The sequence below is a fragment of the Mitosporidium daphniae genome (assembly GCF_000760515.2).
Source record: "Mitosporidium daphniae strain UGP3 chromosome Unknown contig-24, whole genome shotgun sequence".
Taxonomy (NCBI): Eukaryota; Fungi; Microsporidia; genus Mitosporidium; species Mitosporidium daphniae.
The window spans coordinates 16,211-39,813 of NW_013546567.1; the positions used below are offsets into that span (position 1 = coordinate 16,211).

At 43.6% G+C, this 23,603-nt stretch overlaps 17 protein-coding genes across 17 annotated transcripts; 4 read left to right on the forward strand and 13 right to left on the reverse strand.

Moving 5' to 3' along the window:
• Positions 1-81: 81 nt before the first annotated feature.
• On the reverse strand, positions 82-662 carry DI09_24p130 (uncharacterized protein; the record flags this gene model as incomplete). Its single annotated transcript, XM_013382865.1, has 2 exons — positions 82-415; positions 442-662. 2 exons carry the CDS (start codon positions 660-662, stop codon positions 82-84), a joined length of 555 nt encoding a protein of 184 aa, XP_013238319.1.
• Positions 663-1,080: 418 nt separating this feature from the next.
• On the reverse strand, positions 1,081-2,137 carry DI09_24p140 (uncharacterized protein; the record flags this gene model as incomplete). Its single annotated transcript, XM_013382866.1, has 3 exons — positions 1,081-1,518; positions 1,695-1,904; positions 1,973-2,137. The coding sequence occupies 3 exons, from the start codon at positions 2,135-2,137 to the stop codon at positions 1,081-1,083; spliced, it is 813 nt and encodes a 270-aa protein (XP_013238320.1).
• Positions 2,138-2,566: 429 nt separating this feature from the next.
• DI09_24p150 (tubulin gamma chain) lies at positions 2,567-3,904 on the forward strand (the record flags this gene model as incomplete). Its single annotated transcript, XM_013382867.1, has 4 exons — positions 2,567-2,689; positions 2,777-3,008; positions 3,068-3,120; positions 3,329-3,904. 4 exons carry the CDS (start codon positions 2,567-2,569, stop codon positions 3,902-3,904), a joined length of 984 nt encoding a protein of 327 aa, XP_013238321.1.
• Positions 3,905-4,058: 154 nt separating this feature from the next.
• DI09_24p160 (uncharacterized protein) lies at positions 4,059-5,777 on the reverse strand (the record flags this gene model as incomplete). The annotated part of the gene is made up of 1 exon (XM_013382868.1): positions 4,059-5,777. One exon carries the CDS (start codon positions 5,775-5,777, stop codon positions 4,059-4,061), a length of 1,719 nt encoding a protein of 572 aa, XP_013238322.1.
• A 65-nt stretch (positions 5,778-5,842) lies between these two features.
• DI09_24p170 (uncharacterized protein) lies at positions 5,843-6,679 on the reverse strand (the record flags this gene model as incomplete). The annotated part of the gene is made up of 2 exons (XM_013382869.1): positions 5,843-6,012; positions 6,040-6,679. 2 exons carry the CDS (start codon positions 6,677-6,679, stop codon positions 5,843-5,845), a joined length of 810 nt encoding a protein of 269 aa, XP_013238323.1.
• Positions 6,680-6,772: 93 nt separating this feature from the next.
• On the reverse strand, positions 6,773-7,594 carry DI09_24p180 (uncharacterized protein; the record flags this gene model as incomplete). Its single annotated transcript, XM_013382870.1, has 2 exons — positions 6,773-7,369; positions 7,481-7,594. 2 exons carry the CDS (start codon positions 7,592-7,594, stop codon positions 6,773-6,775), a joined length of 711 nt encoding a protein of 236 aa, XP_013238324.1.
• A 254-nt stretch (positions 7,595-7,848) lies between these two features.
• DI09_24p190 (uncharacterized protein) lies at positions 7,849-8,634 on the reverse strand (the record flags this gene model as incomplete). Its single annotated transcript, XM_013382871.1, has 2 exons — positions 7,849-8,144; positions 8,433-8,634. The coding sequence occupies 2 exons, from the start codon at positions 8,632-8,634 to the stop codon at positions 7,849-7,851; spliced, it is 498 nt and encodes a 165-aa protein (XP_013238325.1).
• A 97-nt stretch (positions 8,635-8,731) lies between these two features.
• On the reverse strand, positions 8,732-9,483 carry DI09_24p200 (uncharacterized protein; the record flags this gene model as incomplete). The annotated part of the gene is made up of 3 exons (XM_013382872.1): positions 8,732-9,097; positions 9,168-9,293; positions 9,355-9,483. 3 exons carry the CDS (start codon positions 9,481-9,483, stop codon positions 8,732-8,734), a joined length of 621 nt encoding a protein of 206 aa, XP_013238326.1.
• Positions 9,484-9,822: 339 nt separating this feature from the next.
• DI09_24p210 (uncharacterized protein) lies at positions 9,823-11,387 on the reverse strand (the record flags this gene model as incomplete). The annotated part of the gene is made up of 2 exons (XM_013382873.1): positions 9,823-10,667; positions 10,973-11,387. The coding sequence occupies 2 exons, from the start codon at positions 11,385-11,387 to the stop codon at positions 9,823-9,825; spliced, it is 1,260 nt and encodes a 419-aa protein (XP_013238327.1).
• A 202-nt stretch (positions 11,388-11,589) lies between these two features.
• Positions 11,590-13,287, reverse strand: DI09_24p220 (ATP synthase subunit alpha; the record flags this gene model as incomplete). The annotated part of the gene is made up of 4 exons (XM_013382874.1): positions 11,590-12,765; positions 12,797-12,970; positions 13,023-13,168; positions 13,200-13,287. The coding sequence occupies 4 exons, from the start codon at positions 13,285-13,287 to the stop codon at positions 11,590-11,592; spliced, it is 1,584 nt and encodes a 527-aa protein (XP_013238328.1).
• Positions 13,288-14,145: 858 nt separating this feature from the next.
• On the reverse strand, positions 14,146-15,337 carry DI09_24p230 (lipoic acid synthetase; the record flags this gene model as incomplete). Its single annotated transcript, XM_013382875.1, has 2 exons — positions 14,146-14,360; positions 14,407-15,337. 2 exons carry the CDS (start codon positions 15,335-15,337, stop codon positions 14,146-14,148), a joined length of 1,146 nt encoding a protein of 381 aa, XP_013238329.1.
• A 179-nt stretch (positions 15,338-15,516) lies between these two features.
• DI09_24p240 (uncharacterized protein) lies at positions 15,517-17,590 on the forward strand (the record flags this gene model as incomplete). The annotated part of the gene is made up of 4 exons (XM_013382876.1): positions 15,517-15,681; positions 16,017-16,333; positions 16,542-17,176; positions 17,298-17,590. The coding sequence occupies 4 exons, from the start codon at positions 15,517-15,519 to the stop codon at positions 17,588-17,590; spliced, it is 1,410 nt and encodes a 469-aa protein (XP_013238330.1).
• Positions 17,591-17,780: 190 nt separating this feature from the next.
• DI09_24p250 (uncharacterized protein) lies at positions 17,781-19,532 on the forward strand (the record flags this gene model as incomplete). Its single annotated transcript, XM_013382877.1, has 1 exon — positions 17,781-19,532. The coding sequence occupies one exon, from the start codon at positions 17,781-17,783 to the stop codon at positions 19,530-19,532; it is 1,752 nt and encodes a 583-aa protein (XP_013238331.1).
• Positions 19,533-20,175: 643 nt separating this feature from the next.
• On the reverse strand, positions 20,176-20,953 carry DI09_24p260 (uncharacterized protein; the record flags this gene model as incomplete). The annotated part of the gene is made up of 2 exons (XM_013382878.1): positions 20,176-20,613; positions 20,894-20,953. 2 exons carry the CDS (start codon positions 20,951-20,953, stop codon positions 20,176-20,178), a joined length of 498 nt encoding a protein of 165 aa, XP_013238332.1.
• Positions 20,954-21,123: 170 nt separating this feature from the next.
• DI09_24p270 (uridine phosphorylase) lies at positions 21,124-21,990 on the forward strand (the record flags this gene model as incomplete). The annotated part of the gene is made up of 1 exon (XM_013382879.1): positions 21,124-21,990. One exon carries the CDS (start codon positions 21,124-21,126, stop codon positions 21,988-21,990), a length of 867 nt encoding a protein of 288 aa, XP_013238333.1.
• Positions 21,991-22,079: 89 nt separating this feature from the next.
• Positions 22,080-22,592, reverse strand: DI09_24p280 (CCAAT-binding transcription factor (CBF-B/NF-YA) subunit B domain-containing protein; the record flags this gene model as incomplete). The annotated part of the gene is made up of 3 exons (XM_013382880.1): positions 22,080-22,310; positions 22,337-22,555; positions 22,581-22,592. The coding sequence occupies 3 exons, from the start codon at positions 22,590-22,592 to the stop codon at positions 22,080-22,082; spliced, it is 462 nt and encodes a 153-aa protein (XP_013238334.1).
• Positions 22,593-23,236: 644 nt separating this feature from the next.
• Positions 23,237-23,512, reverse strand: DI09_24p290 (uncharacterized protein; the record flags this gene model as incomplete). Its single annotated transcript, XM_013382881.1, has 2 exons — positions 23,237-23,449; positions 23,492-23,512. 2 exons carry the CDS (start codon positions 23,510-23,512, stop codon positions 23,237-23,239), a joined length of 234 nt encoding a protein of 77 aa, XP_013238335.1.
• Positions 23,513-23,603: the final 91 nt, after the last annotated feature.

Sequence of the window (23,603 nt, forward strand, 5' to 3'; positions counted from 1 at the left end):
AAATTTGATCAATTGGATTGGATGGGGAAATACCTTGCCCATGTAAGTTAAAGATTGAAATTCACGGTTAAGGTCCGCTATCTAGCTTTGAGATGGAAATCGAGATTTATATGCCAGCCATCGGAGTATTAAAAGCAAAAATTCTAGCTGATTTTCGGGGAACAATGAGGGTTCCTCGCCTGTGGTCACCGTATGATTTTCAGACAAATTTTCCACAAAATGTTGGGCCTCTGCATGTTTCTCTTGAGTTTCCTTTTGATTAGAGTTTGAACGATTTAGATTTACTTCGGGATGTTCAGAGCTCGGAGTTTCAAGCGGGGCTTCCTCATCCAACATTTCAGGACCGCCTGTTTTTAGAATTTTTTTTTTATATGCTTCTTTCCGTTCTTTAATCCACTCTTCTATTTCTTCAGGCCTTTTAATAAAGACTTGAAAGATTACCTGTATATTGCTGCCGTGCCTTTCGATGGTGTGCATGCTAAGCTCTTGCTTTTGAGCTTCTTTCTCGCAGGTGCCTGCTGACAAACGGCATGGTGGCTCTCGTCAAAGTCATAAGTCAACAGAGGTCTCTTTCTATCACAGGAGGGACACTGCGTTGCATGTATTTGTTGTGATTGGACCATAAGACCCCTACATGCGGGACACGTGGCCACCTTGGACATATATTAATTTCTATCTTTAAAATTAATTCAATTTGCCTACATTTATGACTTAAATTGCCATATTGGATGCCTATTGGCCTACATATAAAGTCCAAGGAACCAATAGATTTCAAGCGATGAATTCCCTCTATAAATTCAGATTAGATTACAAATTTTTTATAGCGATGGAAAAAATACAGCAGGCTCTTTCCGAATACTCCGATTATGTTCTCCCTGGGCTATTGGTCCTTTTACTTCTGATGGTCCTTGCAACCATACGATGCAAATGTTGCAAAACAAAGTGTTGTACAAAATCGACAGATTGCAGAAAAGATTCTTCTTGCCAACCAAATGGAGGAAAAAAAACCGAGTAACTTCAATTGAATAAATAAATTTGGATAAACTAGCTAAAGAGGAGATAAATCTGCGCAAAGTTATACTAAGGGTAATGGGCACCATTTGGGGAAGAGATATATCTTCCCAGCAGAGACATCGGCGTCCATAATTCAACGCTGTGCGCCAATTTGAACGAGTCGGTTATCTTCTGGATGGAATCAATCAAATCAAAAACAGAGTTTAGCTTTGAATCGACGAATGTACAAAAGTTTTCTTCAATGATCACGGAAAACGAGGAAATTATCCAGTTTACAAAATCAACTTCATATAACGTCAGCACCAATGGAGGCCTAAACTGTCCATTTAAATGCGGGTACATTCGATTTAGTTCTTCCTTTGTTTCCTCGATAAGGGTTTCAATATCTAAATCGCTGGATACTTGAAGACTTGGATCAATAAATTTTGGTTCATAAGATGCCCTTTTAGCGGAAAAATAGCCGACTTCCTTGTTGTAAAACGAAGTAACGCCATCAATATTGCACTCAGAGAGGGGATTTGAAAATAAAATGGCAAATTCGTGTATCGTTCCAACCAGTATGTCTATTTATAAAACAAGAATGGGAACTTGCTTTGGAAATGCGGCGATATGTCCGCTTTTGACGAGATTGCTCGAAGTGCGGCCAAAAGGGACTCGAAAGACTCAGTGGAAAGAAATACGTTCCAAGAATTGATGTCTCTTTTGTATTTCTTGCCTTCTATTGAATGCTTCTGCAAAAGAGAATTGTTGGAGGCCTGTAGACACAAAACTTCAGCCTTCAACGAAAAGATCTCTGATTGGAGCTGCTCGGTCAGCTTTTTTTTCTCAGCTTCATGCGTTTTATTAATGCTAATTGAGTGAATGCGAAGCTGGTCGTTTTCGTCATGAAGCTATTGGTTATTAAAAAGCTCCCAAGTACTTTGGAAAGGTGTTCCCTCAGAATTTTATTCTCACCCACCAGGCGAAAAGACATGTCCTTGTTAGCAGGACAATTATTCTTATCGTCAAGGCTAGGATTGCTGTCGGCATTAGCAATGGAGCGGTCGATGTTCTGAAACTCTTCAATCGAAAGCGACCCGAAAAATGCATCGTCATCCTCAAAGGGGTCCACCACATTCTTCATTCGACAAATTTTATAAAATTTAAGCTTCCAATGCCGCGAGAATTGATCACCATACAGGCTGGCCAATGCGGAAATCAAGGAACGCTAACGGTTTTCATAATCTTTAGTTGGCTTAGAATATTGGAAGCAACTTGCGTTTGAGCATGGAATCAATGCAGATGGTACTCTTTGCACAGAGTCTCCTGTTGTCTCTTCCTCCCAGACCACAACATCCCCATTTGCCTCCCCAAATGTCGTAGATAGAAAGGATATATTTTTTTATCAAGTAAAACGGATTTTTAATTGCAGGCTGACGATGAGCATTTCATCCCGAGATCTGTGTTGATCGATTTGGAGCCAAGGGTAGGTTGAAGCTATTAAGTCAAATAGGTCATCAATTCGATATTGGCATCTTCGCACGGACGCTTGTTTAATCCAGAAAACATATTCATGAGCACTGAAGGTGGAGGTGCTGGGAATAACTGGGCCTTTGGATACTCTGAGGGTGTCCGTGTCAAAGACGAACTGCTGGAAATGCTTGACAGGGAAGCCGAGTCTAGCGATTCGTTGGAGGTAGCGTTGTGCTAAAGAATTTCATATCCTTCATCCTGCATCCTCAACCCTCAACCACATTTTCAATGTAAATGCTCTTACTTATAGGGATTTGTTTTGGTGCATTCTATTGCCGGCGGCACGGGCTCTGGCCTTGGCTCTTGTCTGCTGGAGCAGTTAAATGAATTCTACCCTAAAAAGGTGATTCAGACATATTCTGTATTTCCAAATTCAGAAGAGGTACTGCTTCATTGGCTCAATGTAGGTCTCCGACATTGTCGTGCAGCCCTACAATTCATTGCTCTCTTTGAAGAGGCTGTGCAACCTAACGGACTCCGTGGTAGATTGTTGTTTGTCGATTTTAGATCGTCTTTGATAATGCGGCACTAACGAGAATAGCCTCTGATCGCCTTCGCATTTTGGACCCCTCTTTTCTTCAGACAAACCAATTGGTATCTTCATATCAATGAGATTTATAATAGCTGGCAACCGTCATGGCTGCGAGTAGTGCTACACTTCGCTTTCCCGGGCCAATGTACAATGACCTCGGTTCGATTTTGTCATCCCTGATACCGCTTCCAAAGTGCCATTTCCTTTCGACCTCGTATACTCCCTTTTATTCTGAAAATGTAATGCTAACCCAAAAATTCACTGTTTTAGAGCAGGATACCAGCGACCACCAATTCCAAGACCTCCATTCACGATGTTCTTCGTCGTTTATTACAGCCCAAGAATAGCATGATGAGCTATTCATCTACCGCAGCCAATGGGAATCTATATCTTTCTGCCCTTGCCGTTCTTAGAGGAAATAGGGTAGATACAGGTCAGGTCTTTAAGTCGCTTCTTCGAGTGAAAGAGCGCGAACTGATCAAGTTTGCCGAATGGACGCCTACCACGCTACAAGTGGCGCTTTCTAACCAAAACTTTTCATCCATCCTTTCCGGATTACTTCTTGCGAATAATACAGGAGTGGCCAGCGTCTTTCAACGGACAATTGACCAGTATGACAGGCTTCGAAAAAGAAATGCCTTCCTCGATATCTATAAACGCGAAAAGTCGTTCTGTGATATTTTGGACGAGGAATTCGACAGTTCCAGGGAAACCATCCAATCGACAATCAATGAATACAAGGCTGCCGAGAGTGTCAATTATCTCCAGTCACTAAATGGAACAGCAATCGAGTCCAGCAATGCGTCAGATATACAAGCCCCAAATACTTCTATCATTTGTCCTTAATAAAGAGGTTCGGTCCCCCAATAAAGCCTTTTCTACTCGGGAGCACGCTGCATTTGAAATTTCACACATCAGCGAATTAGGCCCAAGCTCATCCTTATTGCAATTGCTTTTCTCTACTAGGTTTAATTATATTACATTCGAGGGCGGAAAAAAATCACGAAGAGCGCCAGGGATCATCGATTGGAGAGGGTGTCCACACAGCTGAAGAGTCGCAAGTCGGAAACTGCTCCGGAAAATAGGATGCAGATGTCTCTTCAACCAACGAAGGGGAATTGGAATACAAACTGTTTCTATCGAAAGAACTACGGCTGGCCGGATCATCTTCATTGTTCAATGAAAGGTCAGACAACTCAACCGACCAGCCGTCATCTTCGGCAAAATTGTCTCTAGATCCGGGACGTATGTATAGGGCCCTCTCGCCCCTAAAAGTAGAGATGGCTTCTTGACTATAAGACTGGGGCATTCCGTAGTAATCTGAATGGCTTTCTACCTCGCGATGCTCGTTTGAAGCTATAGAATGCCTTTTAGACAACGGTATGTGGACCGCATCGTTAATGACGCAAAGCCACTCGCTTGTAGTAGGGTTATTTGCAACGGGAACTGCTCGCAATTCCAACGAGTGAAAAGCAGAAGATGCGGTGGCTACCTTTAGAAGAAGCGTATTTGAGGAACTTGTCACCAAGGCGGACACAATAAAATTTTCTTTTCGCTCCCCTTTCTCCTGCATGGAGAAAGATAAGGTTCCAGGGGGGAAGGCTAGCTGTGCACAGAAGGAATTAAAACGCGGAACAGCGAAGGAACTGGTCGTCTGGTATTCCGGATAAAAATATTTTCCCAGTAAATAGGAAGAAACCAGCGAAGGTAGTTGGGGATTGTTCCACTTTTGAAAAGAGGAAACCGGCTTGAAAGAGGATAAAGGCTCTTGTTCTTGGTTGAGAATGGATGAAATCACACACTTATCTAACGGTATAATATGTAGATATGAGCTGAAATCTGAGGGGGTCTGTGTAAGAACCACAAACGAGATGGGCCACCCCGTTGTGAAGAGAGATGACTTTTTTAGCTTGAGAAACCCGCTCAAGACGACTTTGGAATCCCCAAAATCCATCGATGACTTCTCAATGTGGTCTTTAGAATAGTTACACGATTTTAAGTGCGAAATGTATTTAAATTTCGTGTCAGAGGCTGCCAAGTCTGAAGCAGACGTTATTACGGAAAGAAGCTCCTCCAGAAACGCATCTTCAGATCGAAGATGATTTCTACGTTCCGATGCCATTTGGATAAGAGAGGAAGTAAAAAAAATCGCGATTTCTTTCACTGGATCAATTAATTCCTGCTGAGCTTGATCGGATATTTTTCTTTGTTCTGCCTCGACCTGGTGTCTCCAGGAAACAAGCTTGGAATTGAAGGAGTTCCTTGTCATCGGGTCCTCCAAGCAAACGAGGTCTGCTCTCGAAGTTGATGACGAAAAAGAAGATGATAAGTCTGTTGATAGCGATGATAGCTGACCATATGTTGCTTCTGAAATCTTTCGGATCGAATCCCAAGCACTTGATTCTTTTTCAATCGTCTCAATGATACGCATTGATTCGACCAGCCCATGGGCATTGGCCTCGTGGACGGTTATGCTTTTTTGGATAAATCTGAAAATTGCATTTGAAGCCATATGTAATGCCCTGTATCCGCTTCCAAAGAAAGGCTCCTTGGATKGATCTTTACTCTCAAGAGGAAACATCGAGGAGATCTTTGCCCACGACTCTTCGCATTCCTTTACCTTTACAAGCAATGAAGAAATATTTGTCAAAAATGCGAGAAGTTCTTTGGGGAGGGCCTTAAACTCCATCCATTCTTCGTCTGTTTTGTTGGTGGCCATTGTTAGAATGGAGGTAAATATTGTAAAGGCAAAGGGTGTGGGAATAAAAATGTTATTTTTACATTTTAGAATTTAATAAAATCAAAAACTTTCAACAGAGCCACAAAGCCAACAATGAAAATAATCAATAGCACGGAGTACACAATGTAATTGATAGACATACGCTTTATCCATATATTCTTTTCAGCTTTTTTTGCTCTCTTCCTAAAGACGCTGGTCTTTCTTTCGAGGTCAACTATTGTTTAACAAAAATACTTAATACCTGACTGCTGTTGGAGATTCTCAAGCTCTGGACCTCTTTCTACGAGAGATTTAAGATTATCGAGCATCGTATTTTTGGTATCAGCCAAGCTTTCCTTTATGACGGAAAGCTTCTCTTTATCTTCATCATGGGTGGAAGATAGCGGTGCTTCAAATGATGAGGAGGCGAGTGGTGTTTCACATGGCGAGGAAGAGGGTGTCAGAATGCTTCCATTCCCAGGAGCTAATGTCACAATCTTGGATAATGGACGAACAAGCCTAACTGGTGTTGGGGCTTGAAACGTCTCATTTTCTTTTTCCTGCTCGTTGTAAATACCCCTTTTTCGAAAGGCCAATGTGAGCTCATCCATGTCCACAGCGAAGAAAGGCTTGATTTTAGAGTCATTGAGATGGAGTTCGTGATATTCTGTAGGTTCCTCCWAGGGCTGTTCACTGTGAAGGGTTGATAATAAAGTATGATGCGCGTTTGAGGTATGAGCCTCATGGGTTGGGTCGATAGTTTCCATTTCTGGACGTTCATTAGATGGATCTGCCGGCTCCACTTCCGAAGTTATTTGAGGTGCAAATTCAATGTCAATAATAGTGTCCGAAGCAAGGGCATCAGTGTGGCCATCTGGGTTATTTGTATCGCTTGGTACCATTTTCATCAAGAAAAAAATGCGGACTTCATTTTGTTTTTGCAAGCTCTCCGCATTTGATTGGTAGGGCTAATTAATTTTTATTTTGTGCCTTTGTTAAAATTTAACTGGACCTGCAAGGGAGAAGGCCAATTGGCGAATAGATGTCCAATAAGCACACACGATGGACTCAAATGCACCATTTTCATGTGTGAGATTTTTGGGGTCGCAAAGTTCCACTTCAAATTCATGGGTCATTGGCTCTGAGGTATTTGAAGTTACCTGGGTCAGGTCACAAATGAGGAAGGCAGTTGGATGGGGTATGGCTTGTTGGTGCAAGCTATATGAAACTCTGTTCTTGATGCGTTCATACTTTGGGGATCTTTTAGTGACCTCCTTTTCAGAGAGCAACGCAGGTTTTTCCACACTCACTGAAATCCGAATGTCAAAGGGGGAATTTGGAAAGTGGACATGCATATCTGCTATTCTCTCTTTGATGACGGAACAGAGTATTTTCCCGGTGGCCTCGTCAGTAGTGACTCTTATATTCCCAGTATCTCCATGGTAGAATCTATCGACAATCCTATGCCGCTGGTACGAGAGGTATGCACCTGTTTTAGATGCAGACGCTTCGACCTCTTTGTTTAGGATAGAATTCAATGCCGAGTGGAGATGAGGAGACATATCCGATTGGAATTTAATATATTTGGATTCCTTGATAACAGTCTCCGTTAGTATGGGGAGTGAGATGCGAGCGTTTGTATTTTTGTCAATGATAGTTCCAAATTTTGCCTCTATCTAAAGTGAAAATTTGGATGGCGGTACCTCTAACCCGTCTGTTGAAAGCTTTTTTGACCGCAAAAAGGACACCAATGCAAGGACACACCCGTCAAAGGAAGGGGTGCGTGTAGCAAAGATCAAGGGTAAAGATGCCGCCATGGAAATTATAATTTAGCTTTTACAAATTTATTTTGCTATCGTGGGAATTTGGGTGTATGAACACTACCGAAGCAGCAGCAAAACTAGAAAGTTAGTAAGACGCATTAAGCCTACATGATATCAGTGCAGATAGGACCATCAGAATCAGGGCAAGAAAGATGTACGAGCGGTAACGAAGCCATCTTGTGGTTTTCTTCGTTGCCTCGCTTTTTACCAGAAATACGCTGGTTTGGGCCTCAAGGTCATCTAAATGGTCAATAAAAAGGATAAAAAGCCATACGGGCACGATCGGAAAGCTCTCCAAGTTGCGTCTCTCTATTGATAGTCTTTTCCACATTCTCATTCATGATTTCCTTTGCATTTTCTAAATCCAGTGCAATTTCACGCAAATAATCGGACCCATCGTCAGATCCATCGATTTTGACTCTTTTTTGTGATAGCTCTTCATCAACAACGTCGTGCACATATTGGGGGGAGTGCCTCCCAGTGTTGAGGGGGGCAGGGCTCGTTTTTGCATGACCCTGTTCCATCGAATCAGCAGGATCGACCCCTAAAGCATCGGGTTTTAGCTCCATTGCAATCAAAAATTCTTCTCGCAAAGTTGAAATTATGTGTTTAGGGACTGGCTATGCCTCATATGCAATTGATGGAAACACAAAATTTCATTTTGAAGTCTAATTTTTTATTTGTCTTCCCAATTTTAAACAGCAAGATTCGATTGGTCTAAATTGGCGCCTCACCGTCTAGATGATGCAATTTTGAATATGACCGCAAGTCTATTTCAACGATAGGCCTAAATTGATAGCGCTCTATAAATTGAAAGGTTAGGGTTGCATACCTTCTCTGTGCATATATTCAATGTCTTGAAAATTGTCTGGATTCTCTTTATCTAGCCAACTTAACGAGTTGAAGGAGGGTTTGATCGAGGAGATGGAGTGCTTCAGCAGTGAAGAACTCTTAACAGCAGCCGGTATCTTTGAGGAGAAGGCCGATTTTGCACCGACTGGGGAATTTGTCTTGTCCCTCAAAATGGACTCCATGGCGAGGTTGGTGAAACTGAAAGTAAAATTAAATTTTTGTCACAATTGGGAACCATATTTACGCTTTGAAGTGTTAATTTACTGGATTCAATTTAAATTAAACATCCATCGAGTGGTCAGGGGAAAGTTCGGAAACAGCTCCATCATGAAGAACAGCGATGGGATTGATCCTGAACTCTGAGAGCTGATAGAAAAATACTTTCAACAATTTAGCCTGGTCGCTGGTCAGGACGTCACCCTGCTGGCAAATCGTATAGGGCGCATCGAGGATCAAGAAACCGCCTTTTAGCAAAACGGGCATTCCGGCATTTCTCAGCTGGCTTTCAAAGGTGTGCGATAGAAACTCCTCGTTTCTGGAAACCGTTCCCACTGGGATGGTGACGCTTTCTGTGGCAATGGCGCCGGCACGAGCATAGTCTACGTGGACCGCTTGCTTACAATAGCTTTGAAAGACTTTTGGATCCTTATCGGTCATCAGTAGCCCAACATTATTTCCCACCAAATACTACAAGTTAACGGGCAAAGCTGCAAACCTTTCCAAGACGGTACGAGTCCTCAATTGCCGAGTCAGAAGGAGTCGATCCAAGCGCCTTTACCAAAACTTTGTTCTTGCCAAAAAATATCCTAGCCACGGTGAGCGTGAAGCGGTTACCTTGAGCCTGAATATTCGCTTCTGAATTCCTTGAGAAATGAATTTCGCATATTCTGCACGGAAAATACATATGCATATGGATACTCTTTCAACGAATCCTGTACTCTAGACACCAGAGAAGCCTTTGAATCCTTGGTTTTCTTTTGCGAACTGGTAAACTGGTCTACAAAGTAAGCATGTTGCGATGGGAAGTACATTTCAATGCTTTCTTGGTCCTAACCATTGCGAAAATTTTAAACTTTCAATTTAAATTTAATTCCAATTGCCATGTAAGCACTTGCATGGGGAGGAGGCCATGCCTATAATTTATTTGAAGAAATAAAAATTAATCCGAAACTGTAAATCAGATTTTGTGCCGGTTCTTGGTGCAACCTGATTTTCAGACAACTGGATCAGCCTAGGAATGTTGCTGAATAAAAATACATCACTGGATTGCGAGAAACCCGCAAGCCTGCCTTTTCGGTATAAATCGAGCTTGAAGGCAGTAGTAACCTGATTTCGCTCTCCCGAAAGAGAACATGCCGCTTATTTCTGGATTAGACAAGGAATCTACGGAAAATGTTTGATTTGGAAATTTGACGCAGATAGGTTCTATCAAAGATGGACAAGTGATACATAAGTTCAGATTTCGAAAATCCAATTGCCGCAGATGCCGCTTGTAATAGAGCATCAAAGTCACAGCTTTGGAATATGGTGTCTGCACCATATGTTTCGGAGTCTCCCCTCTTATAAAGACCCGGGATTAACGGATAGTGCCGCCCATGCCTCCAAGAGCTGTAGTCAACGGTTTTTTGCCATGAAATTGAAATGTTCTGATCATTTTGAGTATCGTTGAAATTTTTTTGACTCAACGTTAGCAAGGCATTAGGATGTTCCGGAAATTCTCCGATCGATGGAACATTGAAAGTTGGAAATTTTTCCCCAATCGTTGCCTCTGCACTATTTTCAAAAGGAAGAGGTGGGATGTTAATCTCATTCGCCACTTGAAGGGGCTGCAGCACGGATGCAGTTGAGGAGATTGCTTGTACAAATCCATTTAATTGGTCTACATTGGCAATGGAGAACATATATTCCGGAAGCAAAATGTCCTTTTTGCTGTTGAGATACCATTGTTCCTTTAAAGCCGAAAACGGGGGAAGAGCATCCGATAGCGATACTAAAGATGGGTCCCCGCTAATTTCCTGCTTCAAGTTGACCTTGGAGCGCGATACCAAAGGCTTTGTATAGATAGACATATGCACATCATACAGGAGGCGAATTGCACTAATGAGCGGGATGGCCGCTTTGATTGATGGTACAGTAAAGTCGCGGTTATATTTTTCTAGCGCATTTTCAAACGATAGAATTTCGACAAGCAAAAGTGCTGCATGTATAACTTGCACTAAAACATCAGCGATTCGTTAAAGTTACCGGGAAGCGATAGCTTCAGCCCTAACGAGACAAGGTATGTTGGAAGCGGAAAGCCAAATTCAAACTGATCCGCGAAAAGCGTGCAAAGTTGAAAGACCATATTTTCCAGGTCTTTGGCGGTGGGAAGCGAACTGGGAATAAACACAATGTGATACGACGAATGCAGCAAATGGCTCAACCTAAGCTCTTTTGGCAGCATGTTAAAAGCATTAAAGTATGGAACTTTTCCTGTGGACATTCACTGAATCATATCCTGCCCCAAAATCGATAGCTGACATTTCCAGCATCCAAAAAGAAGAATCGCAGGAAGAATTTGAGTTGAAAAAAAAACGGCCCTCCTAACTTGTTTCATCTCTTCGAGCTTCTGATCACAGCAAAAAAAGGAATTTTCCTCCAAGGCCTTCACATACTGCAGCCATGTATTTTTCACATGACTTTCCAGAACGGTTACGCCGTCGGCAAGTTTTAGCAGACGCTGAAGAGAGGAAAGTTGTAGGAGAAGCATGCTCTGGAAAATGGCAATCACAAAATGTGGATCAGAATAGGAAGGTCCGTGCGCAAATTTACTTTGCTTAGCCGATTTGTGTGATTTCAGTTGAGGACTACAGCCGCCAAGAAGGCCCTTATTGACGGTACGCCCAAATAAAAGCACATTCGGTTGCATTTCGGAAGCATCTGCCACCTCTTCCATGTAAAACTAATGCATAAATTTTGTGAAGAAAACCATGGATTCATGGCCATTGCTGCAATACATGATGCCATCCCCTTTTGTATATCGCGTCGACCTGCATTGCGGACATGGATCATAAATAGCCAAGGGCTTCTTCCTTGTGGGCATTAAACTTTAATTTAAATTTGGGAAAGCATCCAATTAAGTCATTTACTGCTCATCATCAGACAAAGGATGCCCCAAAGGCGGTAAGAGCCTCTCTAAGTTTTTTGGTGGTAGTCTCTGAAAGAGAATTTTCCCTTCTAATGCTTTCAAATATATCTGGATGATTCTCCAACAGGTGGGGAATCAGTCTCGCCTCGTAAGCAGTGACGCGCTTCGAATCAAGCTTGTCAAGAAAGCCGTTCACCCCGCAAAATATGATCACAACTTGTTGCTCGACCGGGATCGGGCGATATTGCGGCTGCTTAAGTAGTTCCGTTAGCCTTGCACCACGGTTCAAAAGAAACTGCGTAGAAGCATCCAAGTCGGAGCCGAACTGAGCAAAGGCAGCCACCTCTCGATATTGGGCCAAAAAGAGTTTGAGGGATCCGGCCACCTGCTTCATGGCTTTTATTTGAGCAGCTGAACCGACTCTGCTTACAGAGAGACCGACATTGATGGCCGGACGGATGCCTTTAAAAAAGAGCTCTGCTTCTAGAAAGATTTGGCCATCCGTAATGGAAATGACATTGGTCGGAATGTACGCAGAGACATCCCCACCTTGGGTTTCAATGATCGGAAGGGCCGTCAGCGAACCACTTCCAAAAGCTTTTGACATTTTTGCGGCCCTCTCTAGCAAACGCGAGTGGAGATAAAAGACGTCACCAGGATATGCCTCCCGTCCAGGGGGGCGTCTCAATAAAAGAGACATCTGGCGATATGCAACCGCTTGTTTAGAAAGATCGTCATAAACAATCAATGCATGCTTTTTGTTGTCGCGAAAGTATTCACCCATGGCGCATCCGGTGTATGGCGCCAGGTATTGCAAGGGAGCTGCCTCAGACGCTGTTGCCGCAACGATGATAGTATACTTGAGTGCGTCGTTTTCCTCAAGCTTCTGTACGAATTGGGCTACCGTTGATCGCTTTTGACCAATGGCGACATAAACACAATAGAGTTTCTTCGACTCGTCCGCCTGGTCATTCCAGTTCTTCTGGTTGATGATGGTGTCAAGAGCAATGGCTGTCTTTCCAGTTTGGCGATCCCCGATGATCAGCTCGCGCTGACCCCGGCCGATTGGTACCATGGAGTCGATGGATTTGATCCCTGTCTGCATGGGCTCTCTTACAGACTCTCTGGGAATAATTCCAGGCGCTTTGACAGAAACGCGCTGGCGAGTGACATTTTTTAATGGCCCCTAGCGGCGGTTTACTTTGCTCAAAAATTACCTTGCCATCGATGGGGTTTCCCAAAGCATCAACCACTCGACCAAGTAGACCCTCGCCCGTGGGCACATCCACTATATTGCCTGTGCGCTTTACAATATCCCCTTCTTTTATCTGACGATCGTTTCCGAAAATCACAATGCCGACATTGTCAGCCTCCAAATTCAAAGCCATTCCCTGCAAAGGTAATCTTTTTGAAGGATACCTGAACTCCGCCCRAAAATTCAACCATCTCTTCTGCCTGCACATTCTTTAAACCATAGACACGAACGATTCCGTCGCCAATAGAAAGGACTCTACCGGTTTCCTGGATGTCGATCGACCCTCCTATGCCAAGGATCTTTTCCTCCAAGATAGAAGAGACCTCTGACGTGCCTAGCGGCAAGAACAGTACATATTACTATACCTGCTTTAGCAGCTGATGCGTACCACAGCCTTGAGGCCACGGGATTTAAAATTCGACAAATTCGCCCATAAAGAAGTGGCTTAATCATTCAAGATAATGCTGATGATTTTCTTGGAAAAAAACTTCCTAATCAAATTGATTGCTGGAATCGCAAAAAGTAATGCAATTAAATTTTATTTATTTTGCAGTAATAAAATTCTTTTCATTTTGGCTCAAGATATCGAGATTCGCAATGCTTCCATTTTCCCCGAATCGATAGGTGACTTCGCCGGGATCTATCCAAATAGTGAGCTCTGTTGGAAACATTGAAATTTCAAAGGAACACCGCCTGGCAGCCTCTTGTAGGATTGGGTCCACATAACTACAGCTAACCATCAGCGAGCGAAAGGCATTTCCCTTGATGGGATTGCTTACATCCCAGTGTGTTGCGAATTTGGAGCAGAGTAAATCTATGAGCGACTCTTGAAAGGCGTCTATTTGAACTGTGGAGCAGTTTGAAAGCACCGGCCTTAGAATGGTGCTCAAAAAGCTTATTGCAGAATGGATCTCCTTTATCATGAAGAGAGAAAGATAATTGAATGAAATTTGATCTATCGATCAGCCTTTAACTCAAATCAACGGATGAAACTTTAATCACCAATTCCCAAGCCCTGATTGGTCCCAATTTTCTATTGGTGTCAGTTTATAAAATTTAAATTGCAATACCAATGACAATTCCTCAATATATATGAGCATTGAGGATTGTCCTACCCGCAAAAGCTACGTACACTTTGAACTGTTCCAAATAAAAGGGCTAAAACATTACCGCAGACATTTTTATGCAGACATCTCGGGTCAAACGAGAGGGGGCCGTGGTTTTGTCAAGTTTAATTAGTGGATTCTATAAATTTTATGTGAGTGGATTAATTGCTAGAGCAGTCTATGTTAATGGTAGCACAATAATGGACTACAGGGCGTTTTTCTTTTCAAGCAGGCTTTTAAGATAGTATTCGCCCGCTTTGTATGATGATCTGACGAGCGGGCCGGAGGCAACGTAGGAAAACCCCAAACTCTGGCCCTTTTCTTGCCAGTAGGCAAATGTTTCAGGGTGAACATATGCCTCTACCTTTAAATGCCGTTTTGTGGGTCTCATATATTGACCAATGGTCAGGGCATCAACGCCTGCACTCCGTAAATCTAAATTTATCAGGGCCCAGCGAAAAAGTACCTTTCATCGTTTGAAGAATTTCTTCAGGCTGTTCGCCCAGGCCCAGCATGATGGCGGATTTTGTGAGAAGATTTTCAGAACGGCTTTGCTTTGCAAATTCTAACAAACGAAGTGATTGCCTGTACCCGGCACGCCTATCTCTGACAAATGGGGTTAAGCGCTCAACTGTTTCCAGATTGTGAGCAAAGACATTTAAAGGTGCCAGGATCACTACCTTGGCATCGAAAAGCGAGCCTTGGAAGTCACCTGTAAGGGCTTCTATCAAAATTTCTGGCTTTCGTTCCTTCAGAAGCGAGATTGTCTTTGCAAAATGCAGTGCCCCGTTATCGGGAAGATCATCGCGATCAACCGAAGTAAGGACAATGTAATCAACTCCCCACTTGCAGATTGCATCTGCAGTACGATCCGGTTCATTTACATCGAGGGGCGCGGGTGTTTTTGATGTCTTTACAGAACAAAAGCGGCATCCACGCGTGCACGTATCTCCCATAAGCATAATGGTTGCTGTCGAGGGGCTAGCCTTTTTTCCATCGCCAGAAGAGCCTGACCAGCATGTGCCGATATTTGGACATTTAGCCTCCTGGCAAACCGTATTTAGTTTTAGACTTTCAAGAGAAGTTTTCAATTTTGAGTACCCTGCGCCAATGGGGACCGGGGTTTTTATCCACGGCGGAATTCTTTCCGGGCTCCAGTGCGGAACCAGTTGCGGAGCAACTTGCGCGTTCGCGTCATAGTACTGGCCGGATTCCAAATTCTGTCCCTTTTGCTGCCTGAAAGCCAAATTATCGGCAATTAAATTGTTTGTTTCGGTTTGGGAGGCCAAAATATTGACATCCTTGTCAAGAAAATGATCCAAAGAGGGTCCCAACGAAATTCGATGCTTCCATGTGGAAAAGAAGATGCAATGCAATTGATTTATCCCTCTGGCCATTAAAATTAAAAAACAAAATCTCAGTCCTCAATTTGTCCGAGTTTTGGCCAATTATTTAGCATTAGGTTAAATGGAAAATCGGGTCACGATTCCAACCCACAAGCCATATGCGATATACGTACATCCTTTTATATTTAAGCATACTTATTACCGCCTTGAGTTTTTATCCTTCAGTTGGTATGTCAAATAGAGATGCTAAATTTGTAGTTGCTAACACGTCTGAAAAGGAAGCATCGACACCCCCAGGAAAGAACGGGAACAATTTAAATGGAATGCTGCTATACTCTGGAAATGCTAAGGAAGGATTCGATGTTTTAGTCCTCTTGTGTAAACTCGTTGTGGCGGTAGGCGTGCTTTTGGGATTGCTAACTCTTAGTTTGATACCTTTATGGACTCGATTGAAAACGTCTTTAACCTTTTTAAATAGGCAAATGTAAATGGCATATCAATGCATCGCGCACCGGTCGATTATTATATTATAATTTAAATAAAACTTTCCATTATGCAAGTGCAGGCTGCATTTTTTACCTGGTTGTGTGAAATAATGCAGCGATAAATTGGAGAATTTTGCTTTTAATTGCTTCATCTCAGCTGTCATTAGCATAGAATCGACGGCAATATTCAGGCATTTGCATTTATCACATAAATTGAAAGAAAATCAACGATACCAAATAAATAGGCCTGCAACATACGAAAACAAGGGGAAAAAGTCGAACATCAACGTTGCAACCATTGCATAGAAAAGCAAATGTCTATCAACACCAACACCGCCACCACCACCACCACCACCACCACCACTGCCACTAACATCCCAATAGCAGCAGCGGAAAACACACCAATTAAATTGACAGAGAATGGCATCCACACTGCGGCAACGTCATCTCCAATGTCGCCAAGATCGCCCATGACGGTCTCGCCGTCACTTGTTGACACGCCACCGTCAATGGAAGCGAGAATGAAAAGACCCTCGGCAGAAGGCTGCCTGTTCGTTGCAAAGTAAGGGAATTGTTTCGACTGCCGCTTCATAGCCTACCTGCGTTTTTATCAAACGACGAACTGACGGACGAGCTTAGACGCATATTTAAACGATTTGGACCGATCCAAAGTGTGAAGGCCTCAAGAGACATAAAGGGAAGGCCGTTTGGATTTGTGCAGTTTCAAGTACCAACTTATCCCTGATTTGCTTTTCTACATAGGATGCCAGAGAGGCTGTACAAGCTTCAAAAAGTGAGCTTTTCATTGGAAAAAGAAAAATCCGCATAGAAAAGGCAAGATGCCTGCGAAAACTTACAATTACCATCCCAGCCCCCTTTTCGCAAAAGGACGATTGTCGTCTGCTTTTGGCAGAGTGGATAGACCAGTCTGATATTGTGACGGTCGAAGATGATGCATCTCATGTCACCATAGTTGCGAAGCTGAAAGATGACGTTGATTCGGAAGAGGCAGTTTGCGAAATGAAAAAAAGATTTTCCTCGTGGGATATCGAATGGTTCTCAAATCAGACGTACACCCAACTTGACCATGGCCATCTGGGGTTGCTACACTCTCCCCAAAATCTCGGATACTATTTTCCGGCTAATCAGAATTATTCATCTCAATACCCATATTGGATGTCGATATCGATGGCAATGAAGAACATTTCTGCTTCGTCCTCGTCCTCAGCCTCCTCCTCCTCCCCACCGCCGCAGCCGCACCTGCAGCCGCAGCCACAGAACATACACAGAATCCCACATGAGGACATTTACCTTGCCATGGAGAGACTTTCACTTTCGCCTCCACCGCCAATTATCGTCCCAAGCAGAAGCCCACCTGGATTTGAACCAGAGATATTTGTTGGGCGTATGAATCCAGCCCATGCATCTGTAGAAAGCTTGAGAGAAAAATACTCAAAATATGGCGAGATAGAAAGCATCCAGGTCATAAATCGACCGCAAAGTAAGGGTTTATCGTGTCATTTTAGCCACAATTCCGCCACAGGATGCATTTGCATTTGTCCGATTTACTGCTAGAAGTGCTGCCCAGAAAGCAATCAACGAAGAGAATGGAAAGCCTTGGATGGGGCAGATGCAAAGAGTCACCTGGGCACTTACAAGCAGCAAATCAAGAATCATGCAGCCATGGTGGAATAGTTCAGAGATGTGCTGCTATTCTGGGGACCAACAGCAATATCCATGGAATCACCAGCTAATGTCGATGATGATGGTGATGCMAAATAGCAGCAGCTCATTGAATAGCGGCAGACATCAGCCCTAACCCACAATGATATCCATTCAATAAAATATTGCAGAGCATTTATTGGACAAATGACAAGTTGATAATTAATTTTCGGAGTTTAATTTGCCCTTTTAGTAATTATTGAATTTAAAAATTTGATTGGATGCAAAGTTTCCGAAGCAAAATATTCGCTAAAATGCTAGATTTTTTAAATAACTCTTTTGCTTCAATGACGCCCCGAAAACTTCTATTCCTGGTAGCTTTGATTTCCATTTTCATTTCGCTCTCATTTCAACTAAGGAAAAGGGATATACTTTCAGGGGATTTTCTCGAAGATATAAAAGGAAATACAAACGAAATTGATTTATTAAAAGAGGCAATAAAGATCTTGGAGAGAGAGATCTTGGAGAGAGAGATCTTGGAGAGAGAGATCTTGGAGAGAGAGATTGAAAACCAAAAAAAGTCTAAAAAATCTGGCCGTAGGCATAATAGTTCAAAAAACATAAAAGCTAATAATGGCCTCTCGGAATCGACAGATTTCTCTTCTAAAAATCACCTAACCCTTCATACAATCTTAAAAAAGACGCAGACCAGGTTGGAAGAACTTGGGGGAAATAATCAAAGAGAGAATACGAAAGCGTTGAAACCCGAAGAAAATGAACCGTTGAAACCCGAAGAAAATGAATTGGAAGCCCTAAAAAAAGATGTTTTAGCCTCTTTAAAAGCAGCTCAAAATTTTTTTACAGACATAAAATCCTTGCTAAGTGAAGTAAATCTAAAAGATAAAAAACAGTATCTGCAAAAGAAAAAAACCCAGCTCGAATCAAAAGAAAATAATCTAAATATGATAATAGCCCAGATGAACCAAAAAAAAGGGGTTCCAAACGGAAATAATGCTCTAAAAGCTCTAAAAGCTCTAAAAAAATATTTAAACAAACTAAACGGGCAGTTGAGCGCTTTAAAACTACATTTAAGCGGTCTACCCAAAAAGAAACAACTCCCTCAGACAGGTCAACAAGATGCACTTTCCAGGCTTTTTACTTGGGCTCTCAACCTCATAAACCAACCTTTTGCGTTCTGCGCCTCCTTCTATGGGTATGCAAAAACACACGTCGTTGCCTCTGGTCTGCACACCACGGCCGGGATGCTCAAAATGATCGTTCCTCTGCTTTACACATGGGCCGTATCAAGCATCCTCGATTTGGTGTTCGTGTTGATCCCGTTCACATATCAGAGGCTCGTAACCCCAGTTGGCGATCCCATCTCTACAGATGTGCACGGGTTTACAAATGGTACGCTGTCTCAAACCCCGCATGCCCACTGGCTATATACCTTGACACCTGCCGACAAAAGCGTTCTTATTTTTGGTGTTTTTTTTCTCCAAGTCGTCTTGGTTCCTCTAGGTCTTCTTCTGGCGTCCGAACCCAAAGATGCCAACACCCGCGGTCTTTCTGCCGCTGCAGTGGGGACACCACCCACAAAACGGAAGTGGCAACGCAAAATTGAGGCGACAGTCAGCTTTTTGACGAGCTATTTTGTGTTTTTCGATATTAATTGCCGCATTGCGGTGACGCCTTTGAGGACGATAGCGCTTCAATTGTTTCCGGGAGATTATGGAGCGCTCAAGAAAGCCCCTTTGAAGCTCTCAATGGCCGTTTCTATTTTTCTCTTTTCCGCGGATACCCTGGTGTGTCTTTACAGAAATAAGCGCCTGCCTATGCCAGTTTCGTTTTTAAAACAGCTGTTTGGATGGCCTACACAAGGCGATCAGAGCGGTCTGCTTGCTGAATTCGTTCTCTTCATTTATTTCACGTTTTTGGGGACTTACATTGTCAGCGTTACGTCGATGGTGTGGTTTGAATTTTGGGCGTCCAAAGCTTTCTTTTCCGAAGCGATGCTTAGTTTAGTTTTCTTTGTGCTCTACAAATACGCTCCTGCATTCAACAACAGCAAAAAGAACAACCCGACCAAGCAAAGCTGACCGACGTCAACGCAAGATTATGTGCCAAAAAACCAGCCAACGCGGAATTGCATTGAAAAATAAATTTGACTTTTTAAGACCGCCAGGTAACAACGAGATGCGAGCATCTCGTTGTGTACAATCGAAAATTCAAGCTTATGGTGTCGCTGCGGCCATGCTCCAGGCATTGTATAACCCATGCGAGGGCCGCTCAAATGCATTCTTTCAAGTCACAGAGACAGATATCAGATTTTGTCTTCCCGCTCGATGATATTAAGTCAATTAAATAGCACCAAGATATTCAAATGTTAAGGAAAACCCCGCCCTTCTAATGTTAGTCTGAGTTGTCTTTTTCAGCTTTCCCCCCAAATATCGGCTTTAAATTCATTGATAGATTAATGGATTACACAGGGCAGAGCTAGAGGTGGCGGCCTTACATGATCCACGCACATCAACGTGCAAATAGTTACCGTAGAGAAACCGATCTGTGGAAATACGCCTGTAGGTATTCACTTAGGAGTGAAAGACCAGCATTTATGTCCACAAAGCTATAATTTACTTAATCCATTTGGGGTTGGCAGTCACATCGTTACCGATAAGCATTGAAGGACATGATGCTGCAAGTAGCCAATTAGGAAGCGACTTTAAATAGGTCGTTAATTTATTAAGTGGATATCGAATAGAGAGGAAGGGCCGTCGAGGATGTACTCTTAATATGAACCGATTGCACGTTGTTGAGTGAACCGCCTGGGATTTGCTTAATCGCATGCGAGAGCACTGTTAGAATGTTCGCCTCAATCTCCTCTAAGGGCATGTCGAGCGTGGCAACCTTGATAGAAATACATCTTCCATTGGACGGAAAGTAAAGCGGCGTTGTCCTGGATGCCTCTTCAATGATCTTGAGAAATGACACTTTATCCGGGGATTGAGGAAGCTTTACGGGAATAGGGAGCCTTTTCTTTTCGAAAAAACTCTTCCCAAGCAATGGCGGCAGCATCCTTAAAATTCGCCTATCAGCTAAAAACAGCTCAAACGAGGCAATAAGTTGACGTTTGGCCTCAAAAGGCTTATACTCCTTTCGAAGCTTCTCTATGCTGATGATCTAAGGTAAGATGATTAAACGTTACAGTCAGGTTTGGAGGCGCAAGCGATGTATAGGTGGAAGATAGGCCATCTTTTGAAAAGAGACATGTTTTTTTTGGCTGTGAATGGGGAAGGGGCAGTGGTATAGGCAAAGCGCCATTTTTGCTTGTTATATTCCGTTTGACGTTGATTATGAGGAATAGTTGCAGATCGGTTTCAGAATCAAGAAAGGTGAGCGGTCGATTTTTTGTCGCCTCAACAGTGTCTTTTTCATTTTCTTTTCCCATAGTGTGCATGACCAAGCCCCTAATCGACTTGGAAAGGACCTTCCGATCCACAATCTGGTTGGCGAGCATCATCGGGTAGAAAATTTTAAAAATCCAACACAATTTAAATTTTAAAGTGCAATTTACATTTGCTAGCTTAAAAGGAAAAGCAATCGATTTGCATGTTGTGATCAGGATGACTCAATAATTTTCCAAGAGCCGCTGTTATGACTTCCACCACAAACTCGATTGCAGTAAAGGAAATGGCCATGCTTCCGCTTAACGCAGATGGCCGGCTTTATCATCTTGGTCTGAAGCGTGGAGAACTGGCCCCACGCATACTTACTGTTGGCGACTACGGGCGCGCAGAGCGCATTGCAAAGGAGTCGTTAAAGAACATTGTTTTCCAGCACACTTCCGACCGCGGATTTTCAACATGGACAGGCTATTTTGATGGCGAGCTTGTCTCCATTGTGTCCATTGGGATGGGATTACCTATGATGGACTTCATGCTGCGCGAAGCACGAACGATAGTCGACGGTCCGATGGCTGTAATCAGATTCGGTACATGTGGCTCATTAAATGCTGAGGATGAAATCGGCTCCATTTGTGTGTCCACGGCTTCCTGTCTTGTCTCCCGAAATCCAAATTATTTCATTGCAAAGCGTTCATCGGCCTCCTCAAAGACCACCACGCCATATGCCGTATCTGAGCTGGAACAGTCAGACACTTCGCTTACCAGCCTTTTACTTTCCTCGCTTTCGGAGGAGAAAGAGGTTGTTGCTGTCTCTGGAATCAATGCCACCGCTGATTCATTCTACTCTTCGCAAGGACGGCGTGTGGGGGATCCCGCCTCGAACACATTGTATTTTGTGGATGAAAACGAGGAACTCATCGATTCTCTGACCCGCTCCACTCACCCTGTACGGACGCTGGAAATGGAAACCTTCCAGCTTCTTCACTTGGCAAACTGCGCATCGACAACCAAAATCCATGCAACTGCCATGGTAATGATTGTAGCAAATCGCCCAAAGAATCTCTTTGCATTCTCCGACGAGCGCAAGGAGCTTTTGGAGCGTATCGCAGGCCGTTGCGCTTTACAAGCCCTCTCTAAACAATCCCTTCTTTAATAAAATTTTAAAGGCGCCAGTCCTGAAGCAGTGTTGCCTGCTAACAGACCATGTGGGGGTGTGAAGGTCTTTTGGATAGTTTATTAGCGTTAGACGCGGGTAGCAGGCCGGACAAGCGGTTCTCCATAGCTCTTGGTGGTCTCATCTGGCGAAGAGGCGCCTAGCGGCACCGGAGCTTTTGCAGCTTCGCCACGTGTAGTACGTGGTGGAGAATCTCCATCTCTCATCGCTTGAATCTCAGATGCGGTCAGAAAGCGGCCTCCAGGGCCCCGCGGCCGCCGCATGGCATGCTTGTGGCGTGATTCGTGCATGTACGGTTTCTAAAGGAAAGAAACCGAGTCCAAACCTTTGTTCTTTTAAGCTTGGCAACCTGCGCTTCGAAGCGTGTGCGCGCATCGCGACGCTTGAGGATGCGATGATACTGCTTTGCATTGACATAGAGTGGTTCATCCTCCAGCATTTCTAGGTTTCGATAGAAGGATGAGGCTGCGGCTGCGGCTGCCGAATTCATTGCCATCGCGGGTGATGAATTCGGCAGCGAAGAGAAGGCTGGGCCCTGGGCGTTCTAAAATTAACATATACGCGAATACAGAGCCCATCATTGCGTGGTTTTGAATGGCCATGCCATGATGTTGGTGATGGTGCATCGGGCGTGCATTTCCATAAAGTTGTTGATGCTGTGCATGGTGTGACTGGGAAGCGGCACTCATGCCGCTGGGTGCTGCTGGGCTTCCGCCATATGTGGGTCCATGGTGCTGTTGATTAGCCATGAGTCCATGGGGATTGTGTTCCTGGGACTGTCCAGAGGGCACCCCGAAAGGTGCTCCTCCGTTTGCCGAAACAGAAGATGTCTGTGAAGATGAGAATGTAGGGCCCGAAGAGGGGTACTGTCCCGTGGGAATAGATTGCTGGAATTGGCTTGTCGATTGGACCGCCATCATCATTTCTGATTTGTTGGGCTGTTGGATATGGGTGACATGGCCGCCCATGCCCTCCTCCTCTTGCTGGTTCATCATCATGAGAAGCATAAGTTTGGCGGATGGCGATGCACTCGAATTTTTCTTGATATTGTGACTATGGTTTCCATCAGCGCCGGTACTGTCGCCATTCCTATTATCACCACAATCTAAGGGTTAGCAAGCTGATATTGCTGATGGTGAAAATGATAACAAAAGTGATCCCAAAATAATGTGTTGATGATGTATTTTGTGGGATGTCAATCTCTCGATCATCACCAAGTGGCTGGTTACCAACCTGAAAACGAGGCAGCCGCCCGTTTGCGTGGGGCAGCCATTTCAAGCGCCCTCGCACTGGAAGTCTTTTCAGGGTGTATGGTCGCATTGTTGGCGTCGATTGTGGACATGTCATCTGCGGAAGTGCTAGCACGAATCATGGCTATTGGCCAAATGTATCCAATCAAAATCAAATCCCTTGCGTTTTCTATTGCTGCATTTTTCGGCTGTGTTTAGGGTTACATTTGAGCGATATTTGCATTAATTACTTTAATTGGTGACGTATACATTTATGGTGATGGCAGTTTCGATCATATTGGAGACATTAAAAGCAAACCACTGCATGAAAAATGCTTTTAATTTGATTTTTCCCGCATTTGA